Source organism: Microtus pennsylvanicus, chromosome 22 (assembly GCF_037038515.1).
Source record: "Microtus pennsylvanicus isolate mMicPen1 chromosome 22, mMicPen1.hap1, whole genome shotgun sequence".
Classification (NCBI taxonomy): domain Eukaryota; kingdom Metazoa; phylum Chordata; class Mammalia; order Rodentia; family Cricetidae; genus Microtus; species Microtus pennsylvanicus.
Genome location: NC_134600.1, coordinates 4,912,004 through 4,940,000, shown reverse-complemented (window position 1 = coordinate 4,940,000; position 27,997 = coordinate 4,912,004). Strand labels below are relative to the sequence as shown.

The 27,997-nt window shown below is 45.8% G+C and overlaps 1 protein-coding gene across 1 annotated transcript in view; it reads right to left on the bottom strand.

Annotated features, from left to right (window-relative positions):
- The window catches only part of Dnah7 (dynein axonemal heavy chain 7), a 194,700-nt gene extending 168,407 nt beyond the window's left edge, over window positions 1–26,293 (bottom strand). Inside the window, exons 1-10 of the mRNA XM_075956368.1 lie at window positions 26,255–26,293; window positions 23,329–23,391; window positions 19,892–19,954; window positions 18,044–18,152; window positions 17,221–17,368; window positions 11,891–11,981; window positions 10,859–11,039; window positions 8,605–8,680; window positions 3,901–4,026; window positions 1,260–1,379 (exon numbers count right to left, since the gene is read on the bottom strand). Of these exons, the coding sequence (XP_075812483.1) occupies window positions 1,260–1,379; window positions 3,901–4,026; window positions 8,605–8,680; window positions 10,859–11,039; window positions 11,891–11,981; window positions 17,221–17,368; window positions 18,044–18,152; window positions 19,892–19,954; window positions 23,329–23,391; window positions 26,255–26,269 (992 nt within the window). The 5' untranslated portion in view covers window positions 26,270–26,293. The remainder of the gene's footprint in view (window positions 1–1,259; window positions 1,380–3,900; window positions 4,027–8,604; window positions 8,681–10,858; window positions 11,040–11,890; window positions 11,982–17,220; window positions 17,369–18,043; window positions 18,153–19,891; window positions 19,955–23,328; window positions 23,392–26,254) is intronic.
- Between the last annotated feature and the right edge of the window lie 1,704 nt (window positions 26,294–27,997).

The window sequence follows — 27,997 nt, the reverse complement described above, 5'->3', positions numbered from 1 at the left end:
CAGGCTTGGAAGAGAGAGCAAGGCTTCCTTACACTCAGCTGCATGCCCTCGGCGCACGTTTGGTAAGGGCCCAGAGCTCAGGAGACAGGTGTGTGCTGCAGCAGGTAAGACCGGCCAAAAGATGGGATTGACGTGTGCGCGTCAAGATGAAAGGCAACAGGGAGGTCCCGCTTTTAGGGGACAGTGAGAGAAACAGAGTCAGGGACAAGGAGTTAGAAAAGCACCAAGAAGAGGCATCGAGAAGGTGGGCAGACCGTGTCGGCGCTGAGGGCAGAGGCCAGCAAGATGCAGCAAGAGGCCAGCAAGATGCCATTTTTATCAGAAATCAGTGAAGGTCTGCGACACCATCTCACTGAAGTCTACAGTGGGGTTTGTCCCCAGAGTTCTCTGTCGAGGGGGTGCACCTGTGTCCCGTCCTGAAGAGATCGCTTCTCTGCACTTGATTAGCAGTTTCTTTCCTTATCTCCTCTCTACTTACATTTTTCTGTCAGCTATATATAATATGAAAGAAAAGGAAAACTTTTTTTAAATAATATTATTTTAACTAACTGAAGGAAGAATATATTTAATCTTAAAAGATCAACATACATTTCAAGATAAGTTTTAGAAATCATTAGGATGACGAGACTTTTGGGTCTTTTTTTGGTTTCAAGTTGACCTAATTTTAATGTCCTATTTTTAATAAATGGATGACCACATTAGAGACGATCGTCCCAGGTGGTTCCAGGGTACACAGTCTGGCGCCTGCATCACGAATTATCCTATCTGTCTATTCCACTCTGAAGACCCAGTCTGAGCAGGTGTTTAATTGCGTTTTGGTAACCCTAATGCCGCTGAGCTTATAAACTCCTTTACACCATATACTGTCCCCTCTGAGTCATCCTTCAAGTGTTTCTGTGACCCTCACCCAAAGTCAAGACGGCAGAGTGCACAGCCTGTGCCTGGTGCAGAAGTCAGGCAAAAAATCAGGCGGTGGCCAGGGCATGATCGTTTCTGCCTGGTGTCCCCAGCCCTCAGAGCAGAGGCATTAGCCACGCGTTTACAGAAGGGCCACAGTTGGTGACGGGCATGCACCTTCTTTCCACTCGTTACAGCCTCTGGACACGTCACAGCCAGGGTAATCAAGGACAAATGTAACTCTGAGGCCAAACTGTGTTATAGACTTGTGGAAACGGATTTCTAAAAGCCGTTAAAGTGAAACACGTCACCAATCACGCCTCTAAACGTCAACGTTCCCACGTGAGAGCTCAAATCTTTACGTTTTCAGCAGCGTCTCCTTGGCAGATTCCATGTGTCTAATGACGATGCTCTGGAACACGGACAGCTCTAAGGCGTCCTGGCGGTTGTGAAATTCTTCTATGTCAACTAAACGTAATTTCCTGCAAGAGATACAAAAAAAAAAAAGCAATTAAATCGAGATTTTTGTGGTAGTTAATGATTTTGTTCATCTGCCTGTTCCAAAAACAAATGCTATATTCCTAGATTTATCATCAAAAGTTGTATTCTATAAAATTAAATGGTCAAGAACAGGAGATGTTTCTGTGTGGGTCAGCTTTCTGTTGTTGTGAAGAAATGCCAGAGAAAACCAAGACAAGAAGGTGGATCTGGGCTCCTGCCTTCAAAGGATTCAGTTCATGGCTCTGTTGTTTGGGGGCCTGTGGTGAAGCAGAAGTGCAAAGGTCAAGGCAGCTGGGAGGGGCTGGGAGGGAGGGAAGGAGGGAGAAAGGGAGGGAGGGAATGAGGGAAGGAGGGAATGAGGGAAGGAGGAAATGAGGGAGGGAGAGAGGGAGGGAGGGAGAGAGGGAGGGAGGGAGAGAGGGAGAAGGGAGGGAAGGAGGGAATGAGGAAAGGAGGGAATGAGGAAAGGAGGGAATGAGGGAGGGAGGAAGGGAAGGAGGGAGAGAGGGAAGGAGGGAGGAGCTTTTGAAGGAAGGGCCTAAGGACACAGTCTCTGAGGGTGTACCTCTAGGACGCACTGACTTGAGCTAGGTCCCACCTCCTAAGCTCCTGAGTGTCCGTCATCTCCCAGTAGGGCCTCCAGATAGTGAGCTCATGAATGGACTAACCCACCAAGCTCAGAGGCCCCCATGACCCAACCCCTCTGAATAATGAGGCATTGGGAACAAGTCTTCAACATACAAGCCTCAGGGGTGACCTTTCAGACTCAAACCATACCGACAACTGGATTTTAAGATAGCATAGATCTTCAGAGTCGACAGCAATGTGACATTGTGAGGGGTCACCGTGAAGGGGAAGAACTAGTGACTGGAATTCGGTGGAGAATTTAGACTGGTTTCTCACAGAAGCCAGAACAATGAAGCCAGAAAGGGTGGGAAGGCCCAGTGCGTGCAGCGTTGGCTTCTAACGCAAGTATAAATAAGCCTTCTCCAGGGGGAAGGTGGCCCCGAGGAGCAGGGGGCCCAGGTTGCAGAATCCCTTGAACCTCCAAACCCTTGGGACCCATGTGGATTTCTAAGACACGGGATTTGCCCAAGTCCAGTGCAGTCACAGGGATGTTTGTAAAATAATTATAGGGGGAAAAAGGATATATCTTCATTTATAAATAAAACATGTTTGCTAAAGACTTAGGTTTTAAGTGTTGTAACAAATGCCCAATTACTGTGTGTGTCTGTGGGATGTCTGTATGTATGGAGGCGTTCAGATGTATGTGGGTAAGTAAGTTTAGAACAATACAGAAAACCTCCACTCCACTGCAACCGCAAGAAGCTTGTTTGGGTTGGCAGGAAGAAGACAAGGGTGAGGGAAGGGAAAGAAGCATGGTATTCCGGTGACCACAGATGCAGGGATGGCCCAGGTTTGGGGAGGCCTCAGGAGAGGCTGTCCTGGTGCATTTTCAAGTCTGTGTCCCTGTGAGAGTACTGCGGAGTGCTTCCCTGAGACTTGCAGCCGGCCTGCAAGAGAGGACACATGAAGCTGGAGTTCCCAGACAGCATGGTGCTCCTCCTCAGCCTGCAAGGGCAAAGGTTTTTTGAGCCCTTTATTTCCAGCTCTGGCAAGCCTTTCCCGTCTGCAGCTGTTCTGTCTCTCCCAGGATAAGGCCTGTGAGGCTGGCCATGCTCCCCATGGGCCATCAGGGGGCTTCCGGACATGTCACTTGGCTTATTTTTGAGCTCTCCAGAGCACTGACGGTATAGACACTGAGTCCCTTAGCTGACATGATCTGTAATGACATTTCATTTGCATTTTAATAAACCTTTAATCCCAGTAGCCACACTAGTTTGCCATAGAAACTGGGCAGTAGTAGGACATGCTTTTAATCCCAGCACCAGAGAGGAATATAAAATAAGAGGACACAGCTCTCAGTCAATCTCATATTGAGATTCCTGGAGGCAGGATCGCCACTTTGGACTGAGGCTGACGTAAGAGCCAGTGGCTGACTGTTTTTGCTTTTCTGACCATCAGGTTGAACCCCAAAACCTATCTCTGGATTTTTTATAAACCGTGCTACAATTATCTGTGAAGCGTATATGGTGATTAGATGGGAGACAATGCCCACTTGCTCATCTATACACCATGTATCACTCACTGACACCATGCTTGAATACTTAGTTATATTTCTAATTAAATAATTTACAGCTGAAATAGTAAAAGAAATAGCTCAGATGTGATTGAACATAACTTTTTAAAAATTTTTAGGATGAGGGTAGGAGATGAGGCCTCAGTGGTTCCGAGCACCTGCCGTTGAAGACTCAGGTCATCTCCTAGCAACAACGTACAGCCAGTCGTGACTCCAGGAGGGGGGGGGGGATACACCACCTTCCTCTGACCGCCCCCGGGGCCAGGTGCACACAGTGCACATGTGTATGGACAGGACACTCAGACACAGTAAATAAATAAACCTAGAGCAGATGCAGCCTCGGGAGAGGCGGAAGGACTCACTTAAAAGTGCTGTGCCACAGATCGAGCACGGCCAGCATCGTAGGGTTCATGGCATTCAAGTGGTCCCTGATGTAACTGCAAGCCAACAGGAAAGACCTCCTCCATGGCTTTGGCAAAACTTCCATTCTGGAAACGAAAAGGAGAAACTGAGTTTATCCTCTATAAAAATCCCAGTGGGTGCTGGCTTGGGCATCTGGCTCAGTGGTAGGGCACTTGCCTAGCACACAGAAGGTCCTCGGCTTGATCCTGAGCACCACAAAACTTTTTTCTGTTTTTTGCTTTTTTGCAGTAAATATATATTTTGAGTAACAATTATTTTTGTTCTAATATGAACTCGTATAAACTAAAAACCATGCAGTTATATTCTAAAACATATGCTCTGTGGTTAGCATAACCTGATTTTTACAATCATCCTGAAACTTGCTCTAAATGTTTAACATAAAGTGTTGTCTAACTCTTTGATTTTAGTGAGTCTATAAATGACTTGCAGTGACCGAAGGGAAACAAGAGTGAGCTAACCTTTCCACGTGGAGACCCCGGCTTCACATCTGCGGCTGTGATAAAATGCTCGGATAAAAAGCCACTTGAGGAAGAAAGGGGTTCCCCGGTTCATAACTCCCGAGTACAGCCCATGGTCACACCCCATCCAGTCAAAGAGCACGATGAACAAACAGCTCGGGCCCAGTCAAGGAATGGTGTCACTGAGAGTCCTCCACAGACATGCCCGTGAGCCACCCTGGTCTAGATGACTCCTTCTCAGGACTTCCATCCCAGGCGATTCTAGACTGACAGTTAAACTAGCTGGTACAGAGTATGTATATATACCATGTTCTGCGGTGAGTATAATTTCCTTATGATAATAATGTTAAAATCAGATTTAAATCTCTCACATAATTCTTGCTTCTAGATGTTTGACCCCATTGAGTCCTTATATAACTGAAAATCATCAAATGGAACAATAATGAGGTAGCCTTTGTATATGAAGACCTTAGTGGCAGGATACACAACATTTAAAGTTTTGCTTTATTTTGCAAAAACGGTAAGGATAGCAGGACAGTGGTGGCGCACGCCTTTAATCCCAGCACTCGGGAGGCAGAGGCAGGCGGATCTCTGTGAGTTCGAGGCCAGCCTGGTCTACAAAGTGAGTTCCAGGACAGCCAGTGAAACCCTGTCCTAAAAAATAAATTTAAAAAATTGTAAGAATATAGTCCAGTTTGCCTATGGAAATCCCCCTTGATCTCTTCACCTAATGTGTAAGGATCATTGACAAATCAGACATTCTTTATCATTCTCATCTGAAAACAGAGTTTGTAACTCTCATGGCTTGGGTAAACCATCCTTTCCATACAGAAGACAGACCAGCTTTGCTGTTCAGAAAACGGATGTCCCCTAACTTACCATAGTTGGATTTTTGAGTTTTCTGGCTTTATCTATTTATTTATTTACTTTTGCTTTGCTTCATCAAGACAGGATTTACTCTGTGTAGCCCTGGCTGTCCCAGAACTCACTCTGTAAACCAAGCTGGCCTCGAACTCACAGCGATCTGCCTGCCTCTGCCTCTCAAATGCTGGGATTAAAGGTGTGCGCCACCGTGCCTGGCTTGGGCTTTCTGGCTCTCTGACAATGGATGGAAGAACACCACACAGTGATTTTGCTCTTCTCCTGAGCTGGCAATAGGCTCCAGTCAGCGCCCTCGAGGTGCTAGGCACTGTGCGGTAGGCAGTAGCAGGCAGGCTCCACACAAAGGGACCTGCATCACCAAGTTTCAGGAAGCTGTGAGGTGATCAGGTGTAGCAAACGCACTCGAGTCACAGTACTTTCAGGCCTCTGTGTATTTAAACATGTCCACTTTGTGGCTATAATTTTTATCGTCCATTTTACTTAAATACTTAGGTTAAGCATTTGACTTTAGACATTTCCAGTTGACACAACTGCTTTGTGTGTTAAATATTTTAATCAAATTCCATTTGCTTGACTGAACCTTGGCTCAGTTTCAACATTCGCTAACCTCCGCATGGGCCATGCAGCAGAGGGAAGTCCATTGTTGTTTTAACCTTTAAAAAAAAAAACTGATGGCTGAATTTCTACTCTCTGTCCTTAGAAGTCATCTGGCAGGTACTCACACTGTGAATCTCGCTACCCCACAGCCATCAGACACCCTGAAAGCAGATTCTGGGTTCAGCACTGTTAAGTCCAGCCTTGTAGAAAAAAACACAAGGAGGAACCGAATGGGTGGACATTCCCATAAGCCCATCAAGTGACTCTAATGGACTCTAAATCGCATATTTTAAAATTCCTTTTGCTCTAACGTTTCGTGGGTCTCTGCTTAGGGTTTGTAATGTTGGTAATTTTTGCCTTTACTTCTGCCTCGCATCTCTGTCCAGATGCCCTTCCAGACTTCCTCTTTTCCCTATCCCTGATTGTTGTAGAAACAAAACCACCAATACAATCCCCGGGGTTTCCTAGACGGGCTCGCTGAAGAGCACCCCAATTGCCAGACATGAAGACCCCATGTAACAGAGAGAAGCCAGATTCAGTTGTGTGCCCAACTCCCTAACTGGCAGTTAGTGTTTACCTCTTTAGAGGGGAGATGATGGGGACAGGAGACAGAACAGAGGCAGGCAGCTTACAGATGGGGACTTCATTTCCTGTCTTTGGCCAACCAAAAATATTCTTGATCGTGTCCTAGCCAGTGGCCAGAAATGCCAGCTCTGTGGGGGCGAGTGTGGTCCTTGATCTGGTTCCTAAATGAGTTTGGGATCGCCTATTCCAAAAAGGTGGGGGGGGGGGCACGGATGGGGGGGGCGGGACAGGGACACGACCCTACAGGGGCCTTGATGGGGCTCTGAGAAGGCCCACTAGGGGGAGCTATTTAACTGGCCTGGGCAGAGATCTGACGCTCCAAACTACAAAAAATGTAAACGGGGTTGATTCAACTGTGAGTCAACACATTTTGAAACAAAACAAAAGCAGACAAATACACAGAATCCTCTTACATTCAAAGAGATGGGAGCTTTTGCTGGACCTCACAGTCAGAATTATTAATAACACACCTTGAGGCCACTTAGAATTTATGACTGCTGTCCTACTGTGTGCTAGGTCTGTTCCTTTGACCTCCCTCTACGAGAACGATGTGACAACCAGCCTGACTCACCTTGATTTCCCATGCAATCAACATTGACAATCTAAGTTAATGCGCAGCTGTAGTCTTGAGTCGTATATTCTTCCATGCCCTGACCCGAGAGTAATGCATGTGTGTTTATGCATGAGTAATGATAACAATTTGGTTAAAGTAGAGTAATAGCAGCCTTATGAAATGAGTACCAAAAATGCTGAAAACGACATGTGGATATTGCTCCATAAATAATGATATCTCTAATATTGTTTGTTATCTGGGTCATTTGGAGCCAGTGACTTAATCTCTTATAAAACTGTTAAAATATCTCTCATTACTTCCCCCACGTGATGTTTTCTGTACTGTTCACTAAGAGAGAGAAAAAGCCCAGCATTTAAGACACATACAAGGGGAGGGGCAGATTCACAAGACATCATCCAGGAAGCCCTTCGGTAGAGACAAGCATGCCAGGACACACACACACACACACACACACACACACAGAAACAAGGACAAACAGAATCACAGAATCACAAGACAGGCAGGCACAGATTCAGACCCATGCAACAGACAGGAGAGCAGAAAACACAGGGAGGGTGGAGTAGAGAATTCAAATCTGGGCTCATTCTTCGTTAGATGACACCCAGGAAAAAATGCTTTGATTTTTTTTCCCTATCCGGATCTGCCTGGCCTTCTGAGTGGCTGCTTGTTGCTGCTACATGCCTGACCTCCACAGCAATGTGAAGGGCAAGGTTTATTTTTACTTTCTTGCTCCATTCTCCTCCTCTGCTGAGAGTTACAGTTTGGTCGTCTTGGTCTTTTTTTCTTTTAACCCCTAATCAAAAGGTCCTCCGGCTTTCCCTTGCGTCCAATCTTAAAGCCCGCTACTAATGAGACTGAGAATGCCAAAGGACCCGGATTTTCGTTCTCTAGAAACAGCAGACCTCAGCTCTAAAAGGAAAGCTTTCCTTCCCTTCCTTCCCCTTCTCCATTTCCTCCCTACAGGTACCCAGGCTGTGAGTCGGGAACAGCTTCTCACACCTAGCCTAACCCGAGCACTCCTCCTCAGGAATTTCCCCACACAAAGCTTATGCTGTTGTTGGGAAGCCATTAATAATCTTTAAGGATCTATGCTTTATTTTTTAAATATTTAAGAGCTGTACTCCTAAATGCTACTTTTAAGGAAAACGTACAGCAGGTGTTTCCCCCCATATATTCTGTATTCTAATCCACAAATAAATTGAAATATTCTACGGATATATCTGATTTTCCCAATGTCCCAAATGTTTTTGTTGTCACCAAATATTCATGCCTCTTCCATACCAGAAGCCTGATCTATATGCCACGGAGGCACAGAACAACATCAAATCCTTTCTGCAGCAGGTTTCTTAATTAGGTTGGTTTGGTTTGGTTTTTGATACTACCCTCAACCTCACTTGTGAGAAAACTATGTACATAGGTATAATACATAAACGATATGCACATATGTGCGAAAATACAAACGTGAATGGGAACGTTGCTCATTTGGCAGCAGTTATGCATCGTTGAGTAGATGGAATGACCGTTAATAGAGAACCCTGTGCACTTACTCGGCGCGGTGCGGCGGGACCTCCGTTGTTTTGGTATCATCCTCTTTTTCTCTGGGGTCTTTTAAAACAAAATCAACTAAGGAAAAATTGGAAAATTTGGATAAACAACATTTCATTAATTACAGCATATTTCCGAGAAAACTAATTTTCTATTCAAATGAATCACTTAAAATGTGTTAGTTTTATAATAAAGAAAAATGTGTGTGCTCGTGAAGAAAGACCTGTGGGAACAACCTACCAAGTCTGTCTTGGAGAACTGTGTTCTCTTTCTTAACAATGTGTTTCGATTGTTGCATTGGAAAATGATAATTGACTTTAATGTTACATTTTCCTTCAGAGTTATTCCATCAAAAGCACTCTCGTTAAATTGTGGATCAGGAAGAGAGGAGACTTTCTCTCACTGGGGAAAAGCCCACATTACCTTGCTGCGTTTGAAATTGAATAAGCGCACCACACAGCCGTAGAATCAGTAAGGCAGGCTCCCTTTGCGCCTGTCTTCTGGGTCTTCGGCCGCAGTTGGCTCCGTTTTCCTGCCTGTCTTTCAAGATTCACTTTCTACAGTGCAAAATTACACTGCTACCCTCTGCCTAAAGTTCCTCAGACCGTCCTCCGACCTTCAAAGGCTTTAAAGAGGCACACGGGCCCCTCACAGATAGTGACGCTTTCTCCAAATGCTCCCTAGGCTTTGGCCGTCACAGAGGTTCACAGGTCTAGACAGGCCTGCTGGTGCCACGTGCTGTTGCCTGGACCAAGCGTGTCACCTAGGAGACATGCTTCAAGGAGCTGGGGATGCTGTTATACTCTCGGGATCCAAGAACTAGACAGGCAGAGGCAGGAGGGCCACAAGTTCAGAACCACCCTAGGCTAGATGGTGAATTCAGGCCAGCCTTGGTTACTTAGGGAGACCCTGTCTCATTCCTTGCCCCCATCCCACCACTGCAAAGACTCGGTTCAGAAGCCTCTAGAGTCCTTCCTAACTCACAGTGACCTGGTGGCCTCTTCTTCCTGACCACCGCCTTGGTGTGCTTGCTAGACAGCCCCCTTATAGTTTAGAGATTCGGCCATCTCTCTCAGTCATCTTTTATTACCAGGAATGCAGGAATGCCTGTTCTCTGAAGGGTTAAATTGCTCCTTGCATTGTGATTTCACCAGCCTTTAGGGGATCGTTCATTGTGCAAGCTCTACTAATAGGAACAATTGGGAAACAGTCGGTAGGAAAGGACGTGACCCAAGGTTCTGCCCTCAGGGACTTTAGTTTAGACTGGGCCAGAAACCGCTGTTTTAAAAAAGTATTCTTATTACCTACTGATACTTAGAGATAAACTTTTTAAGTCTGTACTGTGGCTCAACACGCTTCCTACACAAAAGGTCACAGGGTAACCCCTTCTACTTTGTGAGCCGCAAGGTTTCTTCTGTTCAGCTGCTCAACTCTGTGGTTGTAACTCAAAAGCAGCCCACATACAACCTTAGAATTGCCGGGTACTACTGAAACCTCATTTACAAAATAGGCCGTGGTCAGGTAGGACTTCTGAGCCATAGCTGGCCACCTTCTGGTCTGGAGCAAAAACGTAATCAACCGTATCTACATTTCTCATCAGCAATATTAATGGAAGCTGGTAACGATTCAAATCTGTGGTAATGATTAACCCACACACATGCACGCGTGCGTGCACAGGCACATGTGTGCAGGCTTTGTCTCTCCTGACTATACCAAGAAACTTAAGCAAGGCACGGTCCTGAAGGGAAAGACCGCTTCCCACGTGTCTGATGCCCTCTACTGACTGAGACAATAAACATTCCGAGAGGCTGAAATAATTACTATTACTTTCTTCAGTGTTGCCCTTTAAGGGACCATCTCTTTATAAGTAGAAAATTTCATTTAAAACATAATTTGTGCCCAATCAATGAAAGCTCACTGAGGTCTTTTTTACTAATTGATGTTTATTTGATGTGCACTGGTGTTTTGCCTGCATGTGTGAGGCTGTCATACCCCTGGGACTGGAGTTACAGACACTTGTGTTACAGACAGTGGGTACTGGGAACTGGACCCAGGTCTCCGGAAGAACAGCCAGTGCTGTCGCCTGCTGAGTCATCTCTCCAGCCCTGACTGGGGTCTTAAGGAACACAGCAATGAGGTAAGAAACTGCATAAGCACAGAGTGACAAGTGTCAGGCACAGTCGGTAGCTTTGGATTCAAGACTCACCTGTCACAACGCACACTCAAATTAGAATACAGGGAGCGGTGGCGACTCACCTATGGACTTCTTCACGCTGAGAAGATAATCCTCTTTCATCTCATCGGACAGGACCGTTATGCTGTTGGTGAGGACTTTCAGATGCTGGGGGACCAAATCCAGCACGTGCTCCAGCCAAGAATCTTCCATCGGGGCCACGTGATCCGTATCAATTCCGTGATGAATGTAGTAGTAATATCTCTGGACGGGTGAGGAGGGAGGCAGGGGAGTTAGTACTACGGTAAGGGACTGTGTTTGTCCACACATAAAACCACAGGAGAAATACAAGTCCGCAGAAATGAAGGAGTTTTTAAATCATAAAGTGTTCTGTGTAATTCATGTAAGCATTCTTGGAGATCTCTTAATTTTTTTTCTTTTCGAGACAGAGTTTCACCATGTAACAGTCCTGGCTATCCTGGAATTCACTCTGTAGACCAGGCTGGCCTCGAACTCACTGAGATTCACCTGCCTCTGCCTCCTGAGTACTGGGATTAAAGGAGTGAGCCACCACCACCCAGTAACAATATTAAAAATTTTAATGTTTACATTTACAAAGCTTCTTATGTATTTGAAACACCTGAATGGCTACTTCTAAAATAAGTTAATGTACTTTTGAAAAGGCACGGTATCACAGCTCAGAAAATTAATCATAAAATAAGGGTGCACACAGATATATATGACAGAGATGAGCTTTATGGTGGAATCAGGCAGAACTGAGATTCCTTCACTGTGGCCCTAGGTGGCGAGGAAGAGAACGCGTTCTTTCACTGATCTAAAAGAATAATTGGATGTGATCTGTCCATGTCTGCATACACAGTGCTGTATAAGACACGCCTTTAATCCCAGCACTCGGAGGCAGAGACAGGGAGATCTCTGTGAATGCATATTCTACAAGAGCTAGTTCCAGGACAACCAGGGCTGTCACAGAGAAACCCTGTCTCGAAAAATCAAGAGAAAAAAAAAAGACAGAATAATCATCTCAAGGATACACAACGTTTTTGGGGGTCCTCCCTCTATTTGTGGTTCTACTGACAAAAGAAGTAAGCTGTTACCAAGATGTCTTTCTCTATTGAAGAAGTGGCGGATTTTGAAATCAGGCTATCTTCAGAGATAATGGACTCTACACGGCCATCTTGTTGTTGCCTAAGACAGCGATAAACACGGAAGAATCAAAAACATACAAAGGTGATTCAAATGCAAAACATCGATATAAAAACACAGGGCTGCTCTCTATTAAATCACCCAGAAGATACATGGTTCAAGATGTTTGCTGGCACTACATTCCTCTTAGAATCCCCCTTTCTCTGTGTGCGCGGGGAGACACTTAGAAGTGTTCTCCGAGACCGCCTTCAAGGGAACGTCCCCCGCTACGAGACAGGCGAGTTCTCTCTTCTTTGGACTTGCAAGGCATATTCATGCACTATCCCTACAAGATATATAGTTGCTCTTTCGTCTGTTTGGAATGAAGTGACGGCAGAAACCTCAAGTGCTGTTTTGCAGAGAACGCAGACCCAACCCCGGAAGACCCTTCCTCGCATCTCTAGGGACACACGCCTTGACACCGAGCAACATCAAGACTTGCTGTTTTTGTTTATTGAGTGTGTCCACAAAACCCCTGTGGAGACCACAATTCAGTTCAAATGCTGTGTCAGAGATGAGCCGCGCTGTTTCTTCTGAAGCTCCACGGCACAGACGGCATGGTTACAGCTTCAGCACACACAGCAGGCTGTGCTGGGTGAGCTCCAACTTCTGCATTGCGCTCCCGAGTCTGGTGGGGCTCTGCTGCTACAGATCGAGGGTACTGAGTGAGAAACACCTGTCCCCACACTGACTGAAGAGTGGATGCAGAAAATGTACGGAATATGTTTCTCAGAAACCATACCCAAGTGGGTACCCAGGATACATCTTGTAATGTGTCTTTCCTAATTCCAAGGATCCAATATTCTCTGAACTTCATACGTATGTTTTTGAACTATGCGAGAGTCCATTCACTTTAATACATGGTAGGTGATCAATAAATGTTCAACAGATGATAGAATGTGAGTGTGAGAGTCTCAAAGCATTAACTAGCCAAAGAGATGGGAACTGATTACTCTAGCCATGAGGGGAATCTACGGTGCTGTGGCTTGCACACAAAGGAACTAACGCAAAAAACACTGCGTTTCCAGGTCATCGAGACCGGATTCATATTCTGCCGCCGTAAGGTGCAGGACATCAGGAAGCGGTGTGTGTGGTTCTTTTTAATTCATCCATCTCGTCTTGCCAGCCTTCCTGTATCCTGGCATTGCCTGTTCGTCCTTTGAGGATAAAGCCTGGAAGGATGCAACCCAGAAGGCCAGGGGTGGAAAAGAAGAATTCCAGGGTTGGAGAAACCACGGTAGAAGTGAGTGAGTGCCGACATCTTTGCGGCTCCACCGTCCCGTGATTCTCCTGTGCTAGGGCTACAGGCAAAGTTTCTCTGCTCAGCAGAGATCCCAAGAGCCGCTCGTCACCAATCTAGCCCTCAGTGGCGTGATAAGTGTTATTGCCGCGCCTCGCATATGCTGCTTAAAGTCGTAACCACCCCCACTTCACAGATGAAGAAACTCAATGTCACACCGCTAATGCCGTATGGGAAGAGAGAGGGGGGTCGCTGTGTCTCTGAGCAGCCATGCCCTTTCCAGGAGAATGGTATTCCAGTCAGAACTAAAAATATCCGAACAGGAAAATGCTTTGCCCAGTTAAAGAAATATAGGATATACTTGGTTTCTCAAAAGTGAAAAATAACTACATTAATGATTTTCTGTTTATAAAATTAAGAGGCTTTCGGTTCACAGTAGCAGCCTGGAAATCCCTTCTTCAAGTGCGAAAACAGACGTGAAATTACTTTAACTCCTGATTATGAGGAGATAAGAAAAAAAAACTCTTCATTGCAGAGACAGGCCACAGAGGGCAGACAGCACAGGTAGTCTCTGTCACCGGAGGAAGCAAGCAATCGGCCTGGAACCTCCAGAAAGGCCCCCACCCTGGAGTCGGCGAGAACCAGAGGCGGCGGAAAATGAGGTGATCTCGTTAGCTAATTACACGGAAAATTAGGCAGCTGAATGGGAACGACACATACCCCAGAGACAAAAATGTTCCAAATCCAGCCTCAGAATAGAAAACATGACTAGATCGATATTCAGCAAATTAACTGAATTAGTAATTAATAATTTCCCAGCAAGGAATTCCAGGTCCGGTGGCCTTGCTAACGGATTCCGCAGGGAAGAAATCCAGCCAGCACCAGAAATTTCTTCAGAGAAAACAGAGCCCGGACACAGTCACCACTCACTTTAGGAGGGTAGTGCCAAGATGTCTTGACAGAGCGGGAGACGCCACGTGGCAGGCCCAAACTGTTCGCCTTGTTTGAAGACCCATCCCAAAACTGCAAACCTCTCTCCTCCAGCCGAGCAAGATGCTGGAAGGAGGGGAGGGAGGTCGGGAGCTGGTCCTGTGACGCCCAGAGGGTAGTATGTCCTCTGTGTGAGCAAGGGTGCAGGATACCCTGGGGAAAGAGGTCCCCCGAGGTCCCCAGGGCTTGGTGGTCCCGTGTCCCAGCTGCATCTGGCTGCTGCAGCAGAAGTCTCTCCTGTGATGAACCAGTTCCCTGGGTCTTGGACCGTCCAACAGCTTCCCGCTGCTCAAGCCAGAGAAGAGCGAGAGAAACTGAGGCTGTCCAGAAGAAGAGAGCAGGGGTCAATACCGCTACGACCTTGGTAGAGGTCAAGAGGGCCCGGCAGGTAGGGGCTGCACGCTGCGGAGACCTGTCCGGCTGTTCTTCTACCTGCCTGTCCCACGTTGCAAAATGCAGGGCACCTACTGCGTCATCAAGGGTAGAGCCAGGCTTGTGCACGGGTGCACACGAACCACGGATGCACTTAACTGGGAAGCTGCGGGAACGCTGCACGAGCGCGGGAAGCCACCGGATCCAATTACGACCGAGACGGTGGGCGGCAAAGTCCAAAATGTGCAGCTTCGCCGTCGAGCTGGCGAGAGCAAGGGACTGGACACCCAACTAGGTTACAGGCATGCTTCGGAGTCTTCTAAACATAAACACGGTCTTTAAATTGTCCTTCAAAAGTTTTAGCAAATAAAGTCCAGTAATATTATAGAGATGGCATTCGGTTACTGAGTGGAGTCTAGGAAATCCACTAGCAAAATATATCATATATTGAGAGAAGAAAGGAGGAAGGCCACAAAGTCATTTCGGTAGACGTGGAAGAAGCGTTTGGGGAAAATGTAGCACGTATTCATAATAAAGCCTCTCACAGACTAGGCAAGGAAGGAGACCGTCTCAGTGTTCATTTTCATTTACAATTCAGTTCAGAACCTTATGTCTTCATTTTTAATTTAGTTATGAGTTTTACCATTGCAAGCGGGGAAGTTATAATGCTATATTTATTAAGCAAAAGGTGATACTATGGTTTATTAACATAATGTATAATTAAATCTAGTAAATACTCTTTTTTTTTCAGAATAAAAAATCTACTTGACTCAGTGATCTTTAGCTGTCTGGTCCTTGTTTGCTCTATTTTCCCTTGTTCTGAAAAGATTCTCTGAGTAAAACCCCTCCTGCTCCTCCTGCGTGATCGGTGCGCTGTGCCCCTTCCCGATCTCACCCCTACCTGAACTGGTCCGGCCTTTGGTAACCTCCACTACACTGAGGGGGGGTAACCCAGACCCAGAACGACAGACGGCACCTCCCTCTTCTCGAGAGTAACCTGGAGTAACTGCAGAAACCAGGGAAGCAAAAGAGAACCCCAGGGAGAGGAAGCGCCCACCCCTAGACGGCATCACCAGAAGACAAGGGTCATAAAGCTGGAAATGGGGAGGGGGAAAGGAGGTCAATACAAAAGGACGGGGGGGGGTGCGTGGAGAGGACAAATAATACTAAGGATATTTGAAGAAAGCCTTAAGGAGTTATATTGTTTTTTATTTACCTAAAATTGCATATAGGTCTTAAATAAAGTCATGCCACTTGGGCTGACAATGCCCCCCTTGAGAGGCATAGAGTAGCTAACAAAAACCCCAGCACCAGGCATGGGGAGCCTTCCTCTAAGCTGCTGGTCACGGGAGTCCAGGGGACTCCTCAAGCGATGTAGGCTATTGCCGCGGTCCTCAGTGGCCTCTCAGAGAGCGACCCTGTGTCCCTGTTGACTAATACCTCACATACTTCAGACCCAGGACTCGGAACATTCCAGCTGGATCTGACCCAAAAGCCTCTTCTCTGAGGACCAGCTTCCATGGCCTCGGAAGCTGCCGAGGGAGGAAGGCAGCCTGTGGTCCCACCTAGCGGTGATGCCCGTGAACCACAGCAATAACCAGCTGGTCACCGTGGTCTTGAAGGTGACAGAGCGGCACTCACATGGTGGTGGTAACCAAGAGACGCCCAGCGGATTCAAAGATGTCTCAACAATAGGGACGCCGTGCCTGGCACCGGAAACCTATTCAGCTGCCCAGCGCTAGTGAGGTCTGGGATCTCAGAGGCGAGGCTACTATTCCACTATACTAGGACAGAATAATTCCTAACTACATTCGAAATACTCGGCCTTATGCCCACAGGGTGTCGATCTCGCACTGTGTGTTCTTCCGGGTGTGCGCGTGCAATGAAAACAAAAGCGGCCTGCATGAGATAAGCTGGTAATAGTCTCCTGGCGTCTGTCGAACGCAAACTCAAAGCCACTCGGCAGCTGGACACGAAGGCAAAGGACTGCGTCTCCCCCAGCTCTGGTCGGGCAGAAAAAGGACTGTGAATCTGTCTCCATCCCAGCTGGATGTGAAAAAATAAACTTGTATGTTGAAACCACGTTCTTAGAGCACCCGTGAGAACATACATGTCTCACTTGCTCTACAGAAGCACTCAGCATCCCCTGTTCCCCTCAAGAAGGCCAGAGAGTGAAGTGACCGTGGAGGCAGCGAGCAGCCTTCTATGGGTCATGAAATCCCATGTGTTCCCCAAGTGGTCCTTAGCGCCCTTAGGGTCGGAATGAAGCAAGAGAGCGCACTAAACAACTTGCCTAAGCTGTGTGAAAACCGCAGAGTCACCTGGACCAACGTGACTCTCCGCAGAAAGCTACCCTCATTCCTGCCCCACACGAGGAGACCCTCAACGCCACAGAAGTCACCGTATCACCTGAACAGACAACATGGGGTGGCGGCGGTCAGGGGGAGCCACATCCACATCCTCTACTGCCGCCATGGTGACAGGCAAAGTCTCTGCTCACTCAGCAGTCATCGAATATTATCACGGACACCTTGACAAGCGATGGCATTTAAAGGTGGGGGGCTTACTTAACAGGGTGCAGAGTGCTTCTATTTTCGGGTGTTTGCTAGGGTAGCATGCTGGCCACCTCGTGGAACTCACATAATGACGTTGACGAGCGTGCTTCTAAAGTTCTCTCGCTCCTTGTGTGGAGATTTGGCCTTCGATCTGGAAGTCGATGGTCCGGGTCGGCTGTCATCAACCTGGTCCAGCAATTTGCCTTTTTTTCCATATTGCTCCATGTATTCAGCTTAAAGTTTAAAAACAAGTTGCCGGTGAGAAAGGTGAGCCAGAACGAGTCAGTCGTTGGAGCAAGGCGCTGCAGCAGCAGCAAGAAAAATGTTACGTTCTTTATGGTCTCTTCTCAAAGAATCCTAATGCATGTTGTCTTGCTATCAAAAGTTATCGAACACCCACTTAAAGCATTGTAAAGGGAACCTCTATTTATCGTAAGAGCATTGTTGACTTTTGTGCTACTTTGACTGATGTAAGAGTGTTTTTAGTTGCATCTGTAGGCATCTCTTAAAAGGATTAAGATTTAAACCATGATAAAAACAAAGTCACACTGTTCAAGACAACCCTAAAGGAACGTGGGAGGAACTTGTTGGGGAGAAGAGGTTGGGGTCCTGTGTGAGAGAGGGGGGAAATACAAAAAGATAACGGAAGAGAATATGATGGAAGTAAGATTATTTATATATGTATATACATATATATAATGAAATGGCGAGAGAATAAATTGCAATGAATACAAATGTTTCATAAAAAGCATTTACAATGGCATTAAATAAGTAGGAGGTGGAAACAACTGTTTTCTGATGGGAAATGCCTAGAAGAAAGCTGTCTATATGGCGTGTGCCTCTTCGACTTTATAATTCTATGGCTTTATTAACTATACACACTTTTAATCAAAGAGTAAAGTTCTTACCGTATGACTGTTCATTTTTAACAGTATAGGGTTCTGGAAACTGGTTTTCCTGGTTGATATTTAAGTGGAATGACGGGGCAGCCTGCTGCCACTGGGGTTTAACTCCGGTCTACAACGGAACATTTAAGTAGCATTAGTAAGAAGTCATGTAGAAGATGTTTCATCTAACCCATGTTTCTGTGAGCTGCTCTAGCGCTGTCCCGAGCGCATCAGGACCGCTGGGGAGATGCACAGCCAGCAGCAGCAGCAGGTCTTCCTTTGCCTGGGTGTGACCAGGAACCATTAAGAAAAGCCCCGCTGCTCCGTGGTTATGAGTGCCCGTTACCCAAACCTGGAGTGCCTGTTCCACACAGCCTGCTCATGGCCCGCATCGGCCACTGTCTATAAAATTCCTCTCACATGTTCCTGGCTGGTGAATAACAGCGTGAAATTCTTCATATCAAAACACACCAATGGGACGGCGTGCAGAGTTTAGTGCCGTATACATTGTGTAATATCTAAGCGAGTGTGAACACTTATCACAGTGAAAATTTCCAAGTTCTGTCTGTTAGCTTCCCGAAAGGCACACTGTGTTCTAGTTATTTATAGTCGCACTACTGTACACTAGCAGGCCTGGCTGCCTCAGTCTGTCTAGCTGTAGCGTTGTGCCCCATCCCTGCCTCCTTAGGAAGGGGTACGGGTGTCTAGGAATTCATGTCTTCTAAGCTGCAAGGCCACCATCACACAGCTATTTGTAATGACCTCTGTTGGTGGAACTGATATTTTCGTCTTCTGTATTTCTGTGAGGCTGTTGTGGTCCCTCCTTTTTTATTGGAATCTTCTCTTTTTCTAGCTCTGCTAAGACTTTTTAAAACTTTTATTATCTTTTCAAAGGACCAAATGTTTGTTTTCCAGGTCTTTGGGGGTTGATTTTGCGGCATCCATCCCATTTAGCTATGCCCTGCTCTCTCTTATCCTCCTTGGGGTTCGGCTTGTTCCCGGGGTTCTTGTGAAGACACAGTGATGTGTTTAACAGCTGCCAAGTTTGCACTTGTTGGCTGCTGCGTACCTTTCTTAGTGCAGCCTTCCACACATTTTGGAAGATTATCTTCCCAATTTCATTTAATTTTTAAATTTCCATCTTGAGTTTTCCCTTCGTTTGTTGCTCAAAAGCAGTTTGCTTAATTCTCGTAATTTGTGTAATTTGCTGAGATTTCATTACGATTCTTTCAGTTTTATTACATTGTGGCTAGAAAATATTCCACATGATTTCATTTAGAACAGAAAACTGATTTTGTTTTTTCCTGAGACTCTATCATTTAGGAATTTATTCAACCCCCGGAGCTACAGAAGGTAACTCCATGGCATTGACTATGAAAGAGAGTAAGCATTAAGTAGTTCCGGTGCTTTGCTAACTAAAATGCCCGCTGTTTGAAATGAGCATTCAAAACCAAAACGATGAAAAAGGAAGCCAGGATCGATGGGGACATTGGTAGCATGACTTTTACCACTGATCAAAATCTCCCATTTCAGTCCAGAAACTGAGGTCCAGAGAGAGAAATGACTCCCCAGAGGATCCAGAGTTTCACTCTGAGTCCTTATTTCCTGGCAGTGACATTTCTCTGCTAATCCATCTTGGGATTGCTTTAATTTATCCTCAAATATTCTATACACACTAAGAAATGATGGGCACCATGATATTACTAGATATTTGTATTTACACACACACATAGTGTATATCAAAAAATAATCAAATTAGGGCACAAAATCGGGAATTTGATATTTTGCTTTAAGTTTGGATCCTCTTAACCTTTGAAAATGGCAGTATTATTGATACAGATAAATTAATTAGATAAATTATACAGTTACCACAGCTAACTGGGGTAGCACTCTCGTTGGCAGTTTGGCCTTTTCTTTGCTGGGTGGTTTGTCCTGCATAAAACACATGAGATAAAAGAGAAAAGGCATTGACACAAATTTTATATTGTCCAATATAAAGCAAAGTACATTTTAGCCAAAATGTTCAAAAGTAAACTCAGAAGCCTCACTGTTGGGGCCGAGCATGGTGGGACTTACAATTCCAGCATTCCAGAGGCGGTGGCAGGCAGAACTCTGTGAATTCAAGGCCAGCCTGGTCTGCACAAGTTCAGACCAGCCTCCGTTCTACAGAGAGACCCTGCCTGTCTTAACATGTATATCAATTCAAGATGAAGGGAATTAGATAAATGCCCTTCCTTCCTTCCCTCCCTCTCTCCCTCCCTCCCTCCCTCCGTCCCTTCCTCCCTCCCTCCGTCCCTTCCTCCCTCCCTCCCTTCCTTCCTTCCTTCCTTCCTTCCTTCCTTCCTTCCTTCCTTCCTTCCTTCCTTTTATTCCTCCATCCCTGCCCTCCATCTCTCTGTTTCTCTGTGTAGCCCTGGCTGTCCTGGAACTTGCTCTGTAGACCAGGCTGGCCTCGAACTCAGAGAGATCTGCCTGCCTCTGCCTCCTGAGTTGATGGAGGAAGGTCATTGGTTAAAAAATAAAGAAACTGCCTTGGCCCATTTTATTGGTTAGAACATAGGTGGGTGGAGTAAACAGAACAGAATGCTGGGAGGAAGAGGAAGTGAGCTCAGAGACGCCATGCTCCCTCTCCCGGGCAGACACACGCAATGAAGCAAGCGGCCAGGTCAGACATGCTGAATCTTTCCCGGTAAGACCGGTGCTACACAGTTTATTAGAAATGGGTTGATCAGGATATCAGAATTAGCCAGTAAGGACTAGAGCTAATGGGCCAAGCAGTGTTTAAAAGAATACAGTGTCCGTGTAATTATTTCGGGGCATAAGCTAGCAGGCGGCCGGGGTGCTGGGGACGCAGCCCCGCCGCTCCTATTACTATACTGAGTGCTGGGATTGAAGATGCACACTTCCAGGACATACTCTGTCGTCTCAGATCATGACAGGACTGCTCCAGCTTCCTACCGGTACAACCTACAATCACTAACTCCTTTGTAGTCTGAGTCGCTTCATTCTCTTGCCGAGTCTTGGGATCATGCCCCAAATAAATGAGCGGTACACAAGTCCTTTCTGTCGGATACTCCTGTCAGGAGACATCAAGGTGACAGAATGCACACCCTCCTACCCTTCCTCTGACCTTCCGTTCCCCACTCTCAGGTGAGAAACAGCTCACCAGCTCAGAGGCTGGATCCACCAACGCTGGGTCAACCCTGATTTCAATTGCAGCCATTAAAGCCCTGAACGTCTGTGAAGGGACATGCTCTTCCTCGTAAGGCTGCTGGAGCGCTTTCACCCACATATGAACTTGATGTTTAAGTAGGAACAAGGTGACAGATTGTTTCCACAGCATCTCAAAAGTATGGTTTCTTATAAAGAATAAATGCCTCGAGAATACAAGAGAAAAACTCTAGGGTAGGCTCAAATATGAGCACGTCCGAAAGTTTTAAATTGGCCAGGAAAAAAAAAACATTTGGAATAACTCTGTGGTTTGTTGACTTAAAAGAATTATCATCTGAGCCCCAAATATTTGTTCAGCAAGTGAACGTGAGTCTAACAGACTCAGACACCCCGACAGCAACATTTTTGATTTTCTATTTTGTTAAACTGTAAAGAGAAACTGTTGGTTTCACCTCAGTTCTTTGAGTTGTGAACTGGGAAACACAAAGTAGGCATTCATAGGAGTAAGAAACTTCTGATTTTACTTAATAAAGCTTCTGACAATCTAGTTGTTAACAATGCAAATAGGCCAAAAATTAAATCATGGGTGCTTTGAAATGTTTGAGGTTATTCCCCAATGTTTCATTTTTGTTCTGCTTCATTTAATTTTGCTTTTTTTAACAGAAGAAACTTTTGTTCCAAAGTGTTAGAAATCTTCCCTGTATGAAGCAATGCAAACATCGCATCATATATTTCATCCCGGGCCTTTAAAATATGTTTCAAGACAATATCTGTTCTGAAATTCTACTTAAACCCGACTCCTAGGAGTCATAATAATGTCACTCAATGTCATTTAAGTCCAAAGTAATTAATACACGGTAAGTTTTACTGCAGTGGAATCTAACTTGTCCAATGCTTTACCAACTAACATTGCCTGTTATCTGCCTTTTCCGTAGACTGTAGGAGGGCCTGCTTGTTCATCCCAGCCGCCCAGCTATCTTAGACCTGAAATAATCACTCAGATACTATAATTTTTAAATGACTGATTGGCCCATTAGCTCTAGCTTCTTATTGGCTAACTCTCACATCTTAATTTAACCCATCTCTATTAATCTGTGCATCACCACGAGGTTGTGGCCTACCAGCAAAGTTTCAGCACATCTATCTCCAGCAGTGGCGGCTCCATGGCTTCTCTCTGACTCCGCCCTTCTTTCTCCCAGCATTCAGCTTAGCTTTTCCCTGCCTACCTAAGTTCTGTCCTGCTATAAGTCTGCTTTATTTATAAATGTTTATAAACATTTATAAATGTTTCTTTTTCATTAATGGTAATCATGGCATACAGAGGGAAATCCCACATCATATGGACAGTGATAATTTATATGAAAAAGATGGAAACTTCTCTCAGTTTTAAACTTTTTTTGTTGTTGTTTTGGTTTTTCGAGACAGGATTTCTCTATGTAGCTTTGGTGCTTGCCCTGGAACTAGATCTTTTTTTAAAGACATATTTATGTTTATGTGCTTTGGTGTTTTGCCTGCACATATGTCAGTGAGATGGTGTCAGATTCCCCTGGAACTGGAGTTACAGACAGTTGTAAGCTGCCATGTGGGTGCTGGGAATTGAACCTGGGTCCTTTGGAAGAACAGCCAGTGCTTTTAACCGCTGAGCCATCTTTCTAGCCCCTGGAACTAGCTCTTGTAGAAGACCAGGATGGCCTCGAACTCACAGAGATCTGCCTGCCTCTAGTTCCCAAGTGCTGGGATTAAAGGCAGGAGCCACCACCTCCCAGCTCAGTTTGAGGCTTTCAAGGAGGTTCAGGGAAGTGAATGATACCCCGAAGACCACAGAGCCAGACACAAAGCTGTGACCTGACACCAACACTCACACACACACACACACACACACACACACACACACACACACACACACGCTCCCCTTGAGGTCATTCGGGAATTCTTAGCTCAGCTTGCTGAAATAATCCATCCATGTTAGAGACCCAAACGTGGTGACTGTATAATAAACCGGTTATCCTAGGATATGTACCACACAGCACTTTCCCATCGGGATCGAATTGGACTGGACACAGAATGTGAAATCAGACAATAGTAAGCAAGACTATCACAACCGAACAAATCATGAAGATGTGTTAAGGACTTGCCATAGACAGCTGTGGCAGGAACCTCACCGGTGCCTTGGACTTTTCCTTGCTGGGTAGTTTATCCTGTAGAGGGAGAGGGGATTGTTTACTCATTATCGCTAAATTTAATTCACTCAGCCAAGTTTTACATTTTCTATAAAGTCAAGCACATACCGTCCAAAATATCCTAAAATATGATCTTACTGCTTATGATACTTTCTATGAAGGTTTCATCTGTTTTTAGTCATTTCTGGGACCGTTTTGTTCTTTGCCCCAAGCTGAGCTTCTGCCTTTTTCCTGCTCTGTGATGGAGGGGACAGATATATGTGTGGCCATCATCCGAGCGTTCAATCCTCTAACGAGAGCCTTGATCATGCCTGAGCAGGAGTTAACAACACAGTGCATACACAGGCAAAACTCTCTCTCACACACACAAAAATAAGAATAGTTCTTTAAAAGAAGGTGGCGAACAGGATGATCGTGGCAGCCAAAGGAGAACCACTTGTTCTGTGACTTTCAAAAGTGCTGCACAGGGGCTGGAGAGATGGCTCAGAGGTTAAGAGCATGACCTGCTCTTCCAAAGGTCCTGAGTTCAATTCCCAGCAACCACATGTGGCTCACAACCATTTGTAATGGAGTCTGGCACCATCTTCTGGCCTACAGGCATATACACAGACAGAATATTGTATACATAATAAATAAATATTTAAAAAAAAGTGCTGCACAGCGGGTTCCTTCCCTCTCCCCACAAGCAACCCTTATGTGAGGGCCATCCTTTGAGTATGGACACTTTTAAACGCTATAAACACCTTCAGCAGAATCTCTAAGGGCTAGAGGGTTTGTTTGTTTTTTAACTATTTTTTAAAATGAAATGAGCAGCTGCAAAAGACTTCTATTTCTCTTTAAGTACCTAACATAAGAGAAAAAGACAGATGACTATCTCTGAAAAGAAAATGCCATGTCCCTCTCAGCCTTCCATTTAATGAGATGGATATGTTAAAAAACCTCCTCAGTAAATGCGTCCCTGCCGCCTGCTCACATCTTCAAGTGGGATGAATTCATAAGTAAATGTCACGTTGAAATAGAATTGCCGAAAATTTAATCCATTCTATTTGTTTTAGATTACGGTATAAAACTTTCATCTTTTCAAAAGGAAAACTGTACTCTAAGCTAAGACAGAGGGAGGCATCAAAATAACTTTTAAAATTACAAAGTCAACCAAAACGGTAGGAGGGAGCCCTCTGCTGATTGAGACCGAGGCAAAAATCCTGGATGGGTTAATAATGCCCTTCGGGGTGATTCCAAGGCTTCTTCAAAGGAATGTGGCCCTTCTGGAGGTTGTGGGGAGACAAGGGAGTTGGGATTTCCAGCGTCACTTTTAGGAAGAGGAAGCACACAACTTCCAGCGATCACTTGGCTGCTTCTTCGCTCCAGCTGAATAGGTGGAAGGAATTACGGAAACTAGCTCTCCAGAAAACCCACTGTATATTAAGTAAAAGAAGTATTTTAGATTTGACAGTATAGACCATGGTTCCATGAATGGGCCAAAGACTTACGTGGACGTCAAGCAAAAGAGCTACTCAATTATCGATGGCGATGATTCGTGATTTTTTTTATTTGTTTGTTAAGAAGTTTGAGTGTGTGTGTATTTGAGTGTGTGTCTCTGTGTGTATATAATTGTTAGTGTGTGTCTGTGTGATGGTGTATGTGAGTGTGCGTGAGCATGTGTGTGTGTCTCTGTGTGCATTATGAGTGTGTGCATGTGTGTGTGTACGTATCTGGGAATATGAGCATGTCTTGTGAGTGTGTGTGTATGAGTGTGTGAGTGTGGACCTGTGTGTGAATGTGTGTGTTTGGTATGTTCACGTATGGATGGGGGTGTCCATGCCTACACATAGAAACCAACCTACTGCTTGCTGACTTACTACTTTGAGACAGGTCTCCCCCTAAGCTGGTGACTGGGAAGTCCCAGCAATCCTCCTGTCTCTGTCCCTTCACAGTGCTGGGGTCACAGGCAAGTGCGGTCACTCTGGGTCTTCAAGTGGGTGATGGGGAGTCAGGATTACGATTTCCTGGCTTGCACATCAAGCTCTTCAGCGCTGAGCCATCGCAACCCTTAAAACACCTTTAAACATCATTTCCACAACAAACTCGACTTGCAAAAGAACGCACTATGAAGTAACAAAGAAGAAAACAATTCCCAGCTGGAAAATCAACTTCGTCTCATTTGGGTTGCTAACAGAGTCCTTTTCTCATTTGTCACGGTGTTGAGAGCTGCAATTTTTCTCTAGCTACCCAGAAAAATGTCCGCCCTACAGCCTTCCTGCAGTGTGCTGGCATCAAAACCAATGACCGTGGCTCTGTAGTGCACTTTCTCTTAAGGTCAACAGAGAAAGATTTTTACTTTTGCAACTGTTTATTTCTACAAGCTATTGTGGCCTACATCTTTTATTACACACCACAAGACTAAGTGGGAGCCCTGGGTGGCCTGTGATCTCAGCTGCCAGAGACTGGGGACCAGGAAATGCTGCAAATTCAAGGCCAGCCTGGCCTAAAAACCGAACCCCAGGCCAGCTTTGGGTGGGAGGGGGTGTGGTAAAAAGCGAGTTTCTGTCTCCTTGGAAAGAAAAAGACTAAGTGGTTGGCAGAAAGTCACACATCTAAGAAGCCCATGCCCACGTTGACAACCCGTCCAGCCTCGGGTCACAAATACTCCGGGAGAGCAGCCGGGGTCGCTGTCGAGCTGTTTCTGCCGCTAGCGCGTCCCTGAGAGCTGTGCTCCGCAGTTACGGTGACAGCGAGACCCAGCGGCTGGGAAGGGAACCAGAGGGAAACTCTCAACACCCGGGGTGGCACGGGGGTCTAGGGTGGGTCCCCGAGAGCCGCAGTCTGCACTCCTGCGTGCCCGGTCCCCCGGGACCCGCGACCCTGGCGGCCCCGCTCTCACCTGCTCGCTGCTCATGGCTGCGAGGACTTGCGAGCCGCGCACGGCCGGCCTGGATCGCTGCTGCGGGACCCTGAGCCCGGGGACAGAGGTGTCCACTGCTGGACAGCTCACTCAATCTCGGCTCTCTGAGCTGGGAGCTCTAGCGTCCCTGCCTCATGTGTTGCTAAGCAACAAGCTGGCGGGTTCCACTTCCGGTCATCTGTATCTGCGTGATCAGGTCCAGAACTTTCTCTCGGTGATCCAGTATGGGTGACTTTCTGGGGCCTCCTGAGGGTGGTGGCAGACACCTTCCAACCAACCTGGGTGGACGTGATCCTCTGCCTCCCGCCTTTATTTTGCTGTTTCTGCAGATTTCATTGCTAACGTAGGCAAATGGAGCACTCAGGACTGGAGCAGGAAATGTGTTCCTTATTCGGGTGCATCAGTTTTCAGTCCTGTTGGCTTCTCCCGCACACTAGAAAGTGAGCCTTCGGAGACTCAGTAAATCCACGCGTGACTGACTAGATGAATGATTTTGTGTCAAGACGATACCCACACAGGGCTTGGGAAGATGTGGCAGGGATGTGAACGCTGAGGTCTGGAGGAGAAGACAAGACTGTGTAAGGACCGCTCCACCTGAGGCATTGCATGGCTATTAGAGGAAAAAAAACAAAAACAAAACAGAGTCTACCAGATTGAGGAGTGGGGTAAAGCAGATTAGAGCCCGGTGATAAAGGGGAAGAGATAGATCGGTGGTGTATTTTAAAGACCTTATTTAAAAAAAAAAAAATGGCAAGGGGTTTAGACTTTAAAGGAAACGTCCTCCCACTGCAAAGTTTTTGTTTAGTGTAGTTTTGTTTATTTTGGTTTGGTTTTGAAATGGTCTCACTGCCCAGGCTGGCCACAAACTCTACATTTTTTCTGTGGCAGCCTCCCGAGCGCTGGAATTACAGACTTCTGCCACCACGCCTGACCGGAAAGTTTGCGATTGAGAAACGGCAGATTCCTAAACTAAAATTTATGTGACAGCTTATGGAATGGCCAAAACAATATTGAAAAAAAATGACAGTCTCATATTTCTGACCTCAAAATTTAGTACAAAACTGCAGTGATGGAAAAACAATACCTTTTCAGCAACCAACGTGAGAAAACTAGATATCCACATACCCAAACACCAAGCAGACAGTTCACGGCACAGAGAAAATCGACCTCACGTGGAGTTAAAGCTTTAAAACTCTTTAAGGAAAATGGAGGGAAGGCTCCGTGGATTTTCTTTCTTTCTTTCTTTCTTTCTTTCTTTCTTTCTTTCTTTCTTTCTTTCTTTCTTTCTTTTTGTCTACTTCTTTATTGGGGAGAATCTGCGGCGGTCAGATTCTCCTTCTACTGTGTGTGTCCCAAGGATTGAACTCAGGTCACCAGGCTTGACAGCAAAAGTCCTTACCCGCTGAGCTATTTAACTGACACGGGTATGTTAACTAAAGCTAAGGAGACAGATGATGTCGTCAGGAAAGAGGGAGGGAGGGATAGAGGAAGGGAAAAGACAGAGAGATATAGGGAAGGATGGGAGAAAGAAGAGGAAGGGAAGAAGAGAAATTGTGTTTATATTTGGTTCCCTAAATATCAAATTCTATTGAATTTATAATCCCACACTGTTTGTTTTGTTGTTCCTGGTTCATGGCTGCTGAGATGGTTTTATCGTGGCGGGGAAGAAGGACAAAGGCAGTTTGAGGACAAGCCTTGAAGTCTTGTTCTCTCTTTCAAGAA